Genomic DNA, 11,545 nt, shown 5'->3' with positions numbered 1-11,545 from the left:
ATGTGTGGCTGTATGCACAGTACCCAGGACCAAGCACTCCACTTGGAAGGGGAGCCCAATCCTTCTGCAGCCGCAACATCTACTTTAGCACCTAGGACAATGCCCAGAAGGTCAGTGGCGCTTGGCTCTCCTTTATCGAGTTTCATTTAAGCTTGCAGGTCTACTTCCAGAGTTCATGGCTACAACTTGGTAGCCAAAATGGTGCCAGTTTGGTGCCTGTTACCACCTCAGTCCTGCTTTCAATTGAGTTGGAAAATTAAAGAGAACAAATTTGCAGCTTTGATTGCAAACTGAAAAAGTGATACAATTAACACAAATGTCTTTGACTGCCTCTTGAAAAACATTTGTAAATCAAAATTGGTAATGTTTTTAACGGTATGACATATTCTTTCAAATTATCCGTGAGAGAGGGAAATGGTTTTGGATCATGCAAATGTGTGAAATTATGCCTAATAAATGAGAAATATTCTTCCTTACGTAATTCCCTTTAGGGGACCTGCTTTAGTTCAAAAAACTTTTTGAACACTTGACAGGTGCCAGGTATTCTGCGGGGCCAGGGGTAGGAGATACGGAGAATCTGCAGAACTCTTGCTGTCAAGGGCCTCACGCTCTGATGGAGGAGATCGTGGCAAAAGAAAATAACACGAGCCATATTGCAAGTGTACATCGTGTAAAGTGTACACAGGGTAAAGTGCACATCCTTTATCCTATGAAGGAGATAATAAGGGTGCAGAAAGGTAATAAGGGTGCATTTTTAGAAAATTAGGAGTAGCTCATGGAGAAGACCGTAAAAGGTCCAAGATATCATAGAGTCCAGCTTCCTAACTTCACAAGGAAGAAAAATGAGGCCCCCAAAGGTCACGATCTCTTGACTAGTTAGTGCCAAACCAGATCTCGAACCCAAAAGTTCCCTTTAAAGAGCTGTCAAAGATATGACCAAGTTCTACCGTTCTTACTGGCTTTCTCCAAACCACTCCAGCCACTGGGGGTTGAAGTGTCAAGCAGATGTTGTTTGCTTTTTATAAGGGAGCAGCAAGGTCCATCTCCCTGCCTCCCATCTGGTCCCTTTCCACTCTCCTTCCCATATATCAGGTGGAATAACTTCCCCAAATGCAAATCTGATCATGCTGCCCCTTTCCTTCCCACCACCCTTAGGTTAACAACCTGGGTCCATCCTAAGGCTCACTCCAAGTGCTCTGGTCCTGACCCTTGACTGCAGCCTCCTCTTCCACCGCTATCTCCTTCCCCCTCCATGTTCCAGCCACACTGTTCTTCCTCTGGTTCTTCAATCTTGCCATGCTTTCTCCCGCTTCCGGGACTCAGCACACACTCTTCCCTCTGCTTGGAACACTCTTCCTCCTTCTTCACCTAATGATTCATTTGGTTCGGATAAAATACCATTACCCTGACCTGCAGACTGGGTTAGTCCTTCCCTGCCCTCTGTATGCGCTCTGCCATTGCTCTGTATTGAATCACGGGTTGAACATCTGCCTTCTGCACTAGACTCTAAACCCCAAGAGTGTGGGAGCATCTCAATCATTCACTGATGCGTCGCCAGCCCCTAGCACAGTACGTAGATTCTTAGGCAGGCTAAGCTGCTGGAACAAATACACTTCAAATCCTTCGTCTTTTACAGAGCAAGAAGTTATTTTTTTCTTTTTCATGTGACTGTTCAGAGTCGGGCTTCCAGGTTGGTGGCAGTTTTGCTCCATGCCACCATGTAGGGGCACAGGCTGATGTGGCTTGTGGCTTCAAGATGCGGCTTCCAAAGTACTCCTGATCATTTCTGTGTTAACTGGCTGGAAACAGGAAAGGGCACGGAAGAGGCTGCGTAGAAGGTGACCACTTCTCTTCTGCTCCTTTCCCATTGGAGGGCATTTGGTCATATGGTCACAAAAGGCTACACAAAAGGCTAGGATATGTGGGCCAGCCATTGCCAAGTACTGTACTTCTTTACCATGTGACAAGGGGAGAAAGGATTTTGAAAGACAGATGGCAGCTCCACCAGAACACTCAGGGCAGATTTACTGAAAATAAATTAATTTGTAAATCATTATATTGCTCTACTTTAGATGCTGATATCAATACCCAAACTCCCAGAATCATTATGTTTCTATCATTTTGTTGGCAGCATTTCCATATCCAAACAACTGGCTTCAATAAAAGGTAAGGCCTGGGGTGACAGAGACGTCTGTGTTTCTTCTCTACCGTGAGAGCATGCCAAGAGTTAAAAATAATAGGACACCAAAGAACGCCAACGATGTAAGAGAGCTTGTAGATAAATCATCAAGCATTTATGATGTTCTTTTTATTCTTATTTTTATTTTTTTATAAATTTATGTATTTATTTATTTTTGGCTGCGTTGGGTCTTTGTTGCTGCGTGCGGGCTCTCTCTAGTTGCGGCGAGCGGGGGCTACTCTTCCTTGCGGTGTGCAGGCTTCTCATTGCGGTGGCTTCCCTTTGTTGTGGAGCATGGGCTCTAGGCATGCAGCCTCCAATAGTTGTGGCTTGCGAGCTGTAGAGCGCAGGCTTACTACTTGTGGCACACAGGCTTAGTTGCTCCTCGGCACGTGGGATCTTCCCAGACCAGGGCTCGAACCTGTGCCCCCTGCATTGGTAGGCGGATTCTTAACCACTGCGCCATCAGGGAAGTCCCTGATGTTCTTTTTAAACATTTGGGAATTGAGGTCCAGTGATAGGAATTAGCTCACCCAAATTTAAAGGCCCAGCTGTAATAGGAGCATGGATCCCTGACTCCTAATTCAGTGTTCATCCCACCATGGCCAGTTGGCCCTCCATGGGCAGTATCCTCAGTGTGTCCAGAGCAAGACCATCAGCATCGGACTCATAAACCTTCAGTGGTATTCAGGGTGCAATCAGTCCCCAACTGCCTCTGTTGATTGAGCAAAACATAGTGTGGCAAACTCCCAAGGTGTAAACATTTGCCCTCAGCACTCCATTTTATAGGTAAAATATTTTTAGAGCCAACAATACTGTCATGGAAATAACAATATAAGAAAAAATACACTCATATACTGGGATCATTATCTTATTCCAAAACATGTGGCTTCTTTATAGAGTAACAAGCACAGCTGGATTCTACTATATTGCAGTTATTTTTCCTCCTAGATGGCTGGTCTATGTCTCCAGAGGAGATGCTTTATATTTCTATTTAAATAAATCTTCAACTTGGTGAGAATATTATTGTTACACTATCACAACACAAGAGACCCATGATTTCTGTTTCGCAATTTCAGGCACTTTTGATAATGTCAATGACAAAATATCATGTCCATGACATGATAAATATCCATGACATTTCTCGTATAACAGCCCCCTCTGGGAGGCTGAGGGGGGAGTGTAACTCTCTATCATCCACACTGCCCACCAATACACACACACACACACACACACACACACACACATCATTCCTGGCACCAGACTCCTTACAGTAGACAATTGGGCCACATTTATTCCCATGCCTAAAGAAAACACAGGATAAATATGGCTCATCTTGCCAGAATGTATTTTATTCAATGGTAATTTTAAGTGTTATTCACTGAAATCAAGCAGGGCTAGATCATGGAATAGAAGTCAGTACCAACCCACATTTTCACTTCTGGCTGTTTGGGCTTATGCCCTTGATCTCTTGGGGGAGGTGGATAGAAATGGGTGTTGAGTACATATTTGCCTGTAGCATCCAAAGTAGTTTTATAGTGGAAAAGTTTGAAAAGTGCTAGAGTATTGGGGAAACTATCGATCTAGCAAGAAAACAGAAGAGATCTAATTTTTAGTTCTGCCATGTACGACTGATGCATACTGGGAAAAACCACGTTTCTCCTGTAGGTCTTCATTTCTTCATTTGAAAAAATAACTAATATTAAGAGAAGTTCTAAAATGAGGTGATTCTGACACTTTGCTGTACTGAGGTTTGTGTTTCTACTACACTAAAGTGTTAGGAAGTCACTAGATGAAATGTTTCACATTTTAGGTTCCACTTTCCAGGGCAGGTGAGGAGAAAGAGGCAGGGATTGTTCTAGGTTCAAGTCAGCTCAGTTCAGCACACGTCTATGCTAAGGCCTACAACACGCCAGGGCCTGGGAATGAATGCAATGATAAATAAGATGCAGTGACTGCCCTCAGGGAACGTACAGCCTAGAGCTGCACTGTCCAATATGGTAGCCACTAGCCACCTGTGGATATGGAACACTTAAAGTGTGGTTAGTTTGAATCGAATTGTGCTGTAAGTGTAAAATATATGACAGATTTAAGAGACTTAGTAAGAAAAAGTGTAACATAGCTGAGTAATTTGTTCATGTTGATCACATGCTGAAATGATATTTTGATAAATTGGGTTAAATAATATATTTCTAAAATAATTTTATCTGCGTCATTTTACTTTTTTAATGTGGCTACTTAGAAAACATTTCATTATAATTCGGGCTGGTATTACATTTCTTTTGGACAGCACTGATCTAGAAGGTAATTGAGACAGATAAACAGTGTTTCAGTCTGCAGGTTATGACAAGCTTATGTTTAGGGAAGTAGAGAAGCACAAAGGAGGGGCAGGTAGCCCTATCCCAGGGCTTGGGAAAGAATCCTGCAGGATACACTGTCTGAAAAGCAAGATCTAGAGGCCGCATGCATCACGGTGAGGAACCAGACTGACTGTGTGACCTTGAGCAAGCTATTTAACCTCTCTGTGCTTCAGTTTCCTCATCTATAAAGTGGAGGTGATACTGGAACCCACCTCGGAGGACTGATGTAAGAATTAAATGAGTCAAACCATATGCCTCCCGTAAAGAAGTGGCTGGCATACAGAGCGTGGGCTCCATGATCGCCCATCACAATGCAAGCTCCAGGAACCAAGGAGTTGTTCTCTTAATATGGCTCTCTGCTCTCTCCCCAGAACTAGGACAAGGCCCGGCAATAAGTACTTGCTGGGAGGACGGAGCGTGTAAGGAGCTGCAGACAGTTTAGTATTATTAAAGCATAAAAAGTGAGGTAGGAGCTAGCAGGAAATGTGGACATGAAGTGCCTAGATTAACACCCTCCCCCCACCCCCATTCCAAAGGCAAGAGAGGCCATGAAAGACGCCCAAAAAGAAACATCAATCCTTTGCATTTTTAATGGCACTTCGCCCTTTACAATATGCTTTCACATATTCGCTCACAACTCTGTGAGGCAGACAGGGCAGGAATTAGGAGGCAACACGCTGCGTTTATTAAGGGAAGAACCCAACCATAAAAAGAGGAAACCAAAAAACGCCTCACAAAGTCTCATCAGTATCGGTAGGATAACCGGAGCTCGTTTTTATCTTTTATTTTAAATTTTTTTCTAGTTCGGTTTTTACCACGAGCATATGTTATTTTATCGTCAGGGAAGATGCATGCTGTGTTAAAATGAATGGAGGAGAGGGAAGAGAAGTGGGCTAGTCCAGATGGAGTCTCCATTTAGAGAGCAGTCAGACCTGAACTTCATCAGAGGACTGGGAAATGTCTGGTTCCACAGCCTCCATGGAGATGCTCTTAAAAGGAGTTATTCCAAAGTGGCAGATCTTTCTATGGCCTTTGAAGGCAGACAGACTTTCGAATCTTTCCTCTGCCACCTGGCAGCAATGTGACCTTAAGATTCTTAATCTCTCCATGTGTCAGTTTCCAATATGTAAAATGGAGACACAAATAGTACCTACCTTTCTGGGTTTATGAAGCATTAAATAAGCTTATGTTTGAAAGGCATCTGGCACACAGTAAACAAGAAAGGTGTCTATCATTACTTGCAAGCTCACTCACAGCTTGGAAGCTCACCCGTTCCTTTCCAGAAGGGCACAGCCAGGAGAGGAAGAGATTACTGTCCCCCATGAGAAGTCTCAGACTCAGTAGAACAAACCATACTAAAGCCCTGTCTAGTTATTCTGGGTTATGAATAAATAAATCAACTGGTAAAAGTTACAGAAGGGATATTTACCTCCGAAGGAATTAAGGTGTTTCTTCTAAGCACTTTGCTTCTTAAAAACAAGACTATTTATAAACAGAGTTTATTCTTTAGCCACGTAAATGCCAAGTTACCACTATACAGCTCCTCACCACCTCAACCCCACCTCCCAGGAAAGGGAGACATGAGCTAAAAGAAATATGCCATCTCCTTGTTTTTGATGAGCAAGAAAATCTTGAGTAATTGAGGAAAAACTCCCAATTTTACGTTTTATTTTTATTTTTTTAATTTATTTTAAAAATTTATTTATTTTTGGCTGCGTTGGGTCTTCGTTACTGCACGCGGGCTTTCTCTAGTTGCAGCGAGCAGGGGCCACTCTTTGTTGCGGTGCGTGGGCTTCTCATTTCGGTGGCCTCTCCTGTTGCGGAGCACGGGCTCTAGAGCGCAGGCTTAGTAGTTGTGGCACGCGGGCTCTAGAGTGCAGGCTCAGTAGTTGTGGCGCATGGGTCAGTAGTTGTGGCTCACGGGCTCAGTTGCTCCGCAGCATGTGGATCTTCCCGGACCAGGGCTCGAACCTGTGTCCCCTGCATTGGCAGGCAGACTTCCAACCACTGCGCCACCAGGGAAGCCAAAAAATCCCAATTTAAAATGTGGGTTTCAGGATGTGGCAGAAGTGAAAGGAAGAGGTGGATAAGGATAGGAGGGAAAAGAACTAAAAATTGAATGCAAAGAAGTAGGGAACTTTCTGTGTCTGGGATAGTAGTCTAGATGGAGGGCCAGCCACTGGACTAGTAGACAGAAGCCACAGGTCAGGATGAGACTGAGGATCAGAAACCAAAGAGGAAATCAAGGAGTAAGAAGCTAAGGATACAGATTCTGCAGACATTGATTTGACAAATATTTGTGAAGCACCTCCTAGGTCCTAGGCACTGTTCTAAGTGCTGAAGTTTACACAGAAGAGAAGACAGGCAAAACATTCCTATCTTCATGAGGCTTATGTTTTCAACATGGATTCAAATTCAAGCTCTGCCACTTATTAATGTGTCCTCAGCAAGATCCTATCCTTTTTTCATCTATGGAATGGTATAATCATGGAGAGACGTACTGTGTTCATGGGTTGGAAGAGTCAACATGGTAGATATCAGTTCTCCCCAAGTTGCTCTCTAAGTTTAATGAAATATCACAAAATTCAAGTTGTTTTTTAAAAAAAACAGACAAACTTATTCTAAACTTTATGTGGGAAGGGGACTAAAATAGTCAAAACTGTAAACATCTCAAATGTCCTTCCGTGGTAAATGTGGTACTTTCATATCATGGAATACTACTCAATGAAAAGGAAAATACCATCAATACATGCAACAACTTGGATGAAACGCAAGGGAGGGGCTTCCCTGGTGGCAAAATGGTTAAGAATCCGCCTGCCAATGCAGGGGACATGGGTTCGAGCCCTGGTCCAGGAAGATCCCACATGCTGCAGAGCAACTAAGCCTGTGTGCCACAGCTACTGAGCCTGCGCTCTAGAGCCCGTGAGCCACAACTATTGAGTCTGCATGCCCAAACTACTGAAGCCCCCGCACGTAGAGCCCGTGGTCCGCAACAAGAGAAGCCACGACGATGAGAAGCCCGCCCACCACAACGAAGAGTAGCTCTGCTCGCTGCAACTAGTGAAAACCTGCTCACAGCAACAGAGACCCAACACAGTCAAAAAATCAAATAAATAAATTTATTTTTTAAAAAAAACGCAAGGGAACCACAACATTGTAAAGCAACTATACCCCAATAAAAAAATAAAAACAGAAAAAAAAAAACTCAAGGGAATGATGCTGAGTTTAAAAAGCCATTCTTAGAGAACTTCTGTAGGATTCCATTCACAGAGCATTTGTTGTTTCATAACATATGAAGATGGAGAACAGATTAGTGATTGCCAGGGGTTAGGGATGGGGGAGGGGGCAGGTAGAAAGATTGGCTGTAACTATAAAGGGTTACTATGAGAGACTCTTGTGTTGGTGGTACAGTTCTGTATATTGATTGTGGTGATAGTTACACAAAGGTACACATTTGGTAACATTGCCTAGAACTACACACACACACACACACACACACACACACACACACACAGGATGAGTGCATATGTAACTGGTAAAATCTGAACAAACTGTGGATCGTATCAATGTCAGTTTCTTGCTTTGGATGTTGTACTGTAATTATGCAAGATGTTTCTTGGGTGAACCGGTGCAGGAGATTGTTTTTGCATATTTTTTGGCAATTTCCTGTAAATTTATAATCATATCAAAATAAAACATTTAAAAACATAATAAAAATTTAAATGGTATAATAATCCCTATGGTGGTTATGAGAAGTAAATATACAACTTATTAAAGTATCTGGCACACAATAGATGCACAATAAATGGCAGCTCCAACTTCCTATCCCAACCAGATTGCTTGGTTTGCTCTAGCTTGTCCTTGACTTGCTCTAGCTTGCGAGCAAATAAGTGGGTACTCTTGAGTGAAGGGCAAGAAAGAGTTATCCATTTGCAGGACCAGGAAGTCCGAATGCCTCAAGCTTCGGCCTAATTGTAGGTGAAATGACACGCAGGGATGGAGAGGACGCACATTTCCTCATGCAAGAGAGAGAGAGGCCAACACATTGGTTAGAATGCTTTGGCAGATGTTTATATACACAATTTACCATTTAGTCGGAGTCCTGTTCAGAGATACAGTAAAAACTGAGAAGGTCCACAGTTTTTTTCCCTTCATCCATTCCTCTTAACTCTTGTCATTCCATCTAACTTTTTTTTTAATTTTTATTTTATATTGGGGTATAGTTGATTAACCATGTTGTGTATTGAACTTTAATTTAAAAAAAAAACTAAATGCTTAAAATCTTTTAAAGCCTTCTCTGTACATGTGATGGAAAATCCTGATTCCTTTCCACAACCTAGGAGCCCTGCATGGTCTAGCCCCTGCCAAGCTTTCTAATGAAACACCCTTTCAGCTTCTAGAATCCAGCCACAACTGTCTCCTTTCAGCTCCTCCAATGTGCCAGGCTCCTGAACTGAGCCTTCACATATGCTGTTCCCTGAGCCTGGAACACTCAACACAACCCTAATCCCAGGCTGACCCACCCCACCCTTTAGATGGCAGGTCCTTCCCACCGTATTGGTCTTAGCTTAAAAATTAATCTACTTATATAATAGATGCCTCCAAGACAACCTATCTCAGTACTTTCCCTCTGAGACCCACTCTGTAATTTTCTATTTCTTCTGTTTCTATACCTTCTTTGCCTCATACAAGTTGCAAATATGCATAATATATGTGTATATGGAGAAATAAATAATTATCAAATATGTATAAAACAAATATATGTATACACACATATCCTCTTGATTATTATTTATTACCCCACTAGATTGTAATATAGATGAGGGCAGAGGCCACATCTGGTTGTGTCACTTCCATGTGCTGAACAGCTCAGAAAGTACCAGAAACACAGTAAGTGCTCGATACAAAAGTCACAAATATCTGACTGATCATCTTTCTTTGAATCCATGATTGTTGCACATTACCTGGGCAGAAAGCTGTTGGATTTTGTTTTTCTCTTCTCTTCTTCCTATTCATTCATTCAACAGCATTTACTGGCACCTACTTCATAGCAGGCATTTGTACTGGTCACTGGGAATATAGTGATAAAAAAAGCTATGATCTCTGGCCTCATGGAGCTTGTATTATAGTTAGAGAGAAAGGTGATTAAACGTAATAACTGTAAAGCAGGAAAAGTTCTATAATAGGGGATATATTGGGGACTGAGAGAACAGAGAGGATAAGAATTTCTTCACTGTCCTTTGTGCAGTTCTCAGAGTTCACTGTGTGCTACCCACTGGAAGGGACTGAGCTAGTACCAGCCTTTCAAGGAATTTAAATCAGAGAAACCAGCTAGATCACTGTGATTGAGGCCATGATTCAAAGAGATCCCTTGTCTACCATGGTATCAAAGGACTTGTCCTGGATGTCATTCTCCTTTATCACACTGGCATGTGGTGATGCTCTATCTGACACAGAATATAGACTCCACAAGAGCAGGACTTTGTCTTATTCAATGAGGTATCCTTAATGCCAGGGACTGAGCCAAGCACACAGTAGATACTCTATAAATATTTGTTGAATAACTGAATGAAATTACACATCGGAAGACCAAGGCTTAGAGAGGTCAGGTGTTTTCCCAAGGTCACAGGGGAAGAGGGTGATAAATCTCATCCTAATTCTACTAATTCTAATTGCTACTGAGGGACTTTTGTTCTCCATTGTTTAAAGATCAAGGATCAGACAGCCCCATGTCCCACTCCCAGATAGGTGGCAAAGAGCCCAAGGCCAGGATCACATTGACACAAACCTTCCAGCCCTGTTCCCTAAGTTCCCCTGGAAGGTAGAGCCTCATGTCTGGGGAAGGGTCATTTCTAACCTAGGCTACACAGTTGTACATTTCTTCCCTCACAGCTCTATGCAAGGGTTCAGATCTGGAAAAAGCCATCGCCACTGCCGCTATGATTTTCAGAAACTTTTCTGACCCTGATGGTAAACTTGGGAAAGCTACTGCCAAAAATCTACTGCAAACCCAATTTAGGAATTTCACAGAGGTAAGAGAACTAACAGGTACCAAGAAAGAGGGGGCCACGCCATAATGACTGGCCCGAAGAGTCAACAACTCCAGCTCAAAGGCACCATTATGTTGCTTCATTCCACAAACGTTTATTGGACACCTACCCTATGCCAGGAAGTGACCTGAGCACTGGGGTTAATGCAGTGAACAAGCTAACAATGCAGCAGAGTAGAGAGATGTGCTGAAAAAGTAATTAGAAATAGAGAACCGTGAAAGAGTAGAACATGAAGTGAGAGAATAAAACAGAGGGACCATCTTGGGCTTGGTGGTCAAAAAAGAGCTCCTGGGAAATTAAGGTATAGCTAAGATCTGAAGAATGAGCTCAAGAGTGATCAGGGACTGGGGGCGGGGTGCGTGCGGCATGAGAGTGATGGCATTCCCAGCAGAGGATTTGGCATAAAGCATGTCAAAGACCTACGAGGGCCAGTAAGTATTGGTGAGAAGAGAGAGGAAAGTAGGAAGCAGTGGAAGAGGAAGCCGGGGAGGTGGAGAGAAGCCACTTCTTACAGAGGCATAGCGTGAGGGCAGGAGGAAGCCAGGGAAGTTTCTAAATCCAGGTCGAAGAAATTACACCAGCTGCAGTAGGAGATGAGACTGGTTGGGATGGGGAGTGAAACGAAGAAAAGGGGAACTGTGGGGAAGGAATCCAAACAAAAGATGTTGGTTTGGACTAAGGTGGCAAATATGGGAGGCATCTGGAAGGTGGAATGAACGGTATCTGATAACCATGAAGGCTGAAGAACAAGGGGGGACAAATAATGATACCTCGGTTCTGACTGTGGGAAGAAGTGGGTGGTGGTCCCATTTCCAGAGAAGCAGAAGGCTGGAGAATAAGCAGATTTGAGGTGAGGTGGGGTGGGATGTGGGGGCAGACGATGAGTTCTGTTAGCACATGTCAAGTTTAAGATGTCCTTGAAACTGTCAAGTGGAGAAACTCGGACAGCAACAGGA

General features: G+C 43.1%; 1 protein-coding gene across 2 annotated transcripts in view; it reads left to right on the top strand.

The window, feature by feature from the left end:
* The window catches only part of SNTN (sentan, cilia apical structure protein), a 48,442-nt gene continuing 36,897 nt past the window's right edge, over positions 1-11,545 (top strand). For both annotated transcript variants that reach the window (XR_003624359.2, XM_007192390.2), the window contains exons 1-3: positions 1-110; positions 2,132-2,166; positions 10,432-10,571. Coding sequence is in view for 1 of the 2 variants with exons in the window: in XM_007192390.2 (XP_007192452.1) it covers positions 1-110; positions 2,132-2,166; positions 10,432-10,571 (285 nt within the window). In the remaining variant the exon portion in view is untranslated. The remainder of the gene's footprint in view (positions 111-2,131; positions 2,167-10,431; positions 10,572-11,545) is intronic.

Source organism: Balaenoptera acutorostrata, chromosome 10, assembly GCF_949987535.1.
Source record: "Balaenoptera acutorostrata chromosome 10, mBalAcu1.1, whole genome shotgun sequence".
Lineage (NCBI taxonomy): Eukaryota > Metazoa > Chordata > Mammalia > Artiodactyla > Balaenopteridae > Balaenoptera > Balaenoptera acutorostrata.
Note: the sequence above shows the minus strand (reverse complement) of the source record. Positions and strands in the feature narration are given on the sequence as shown.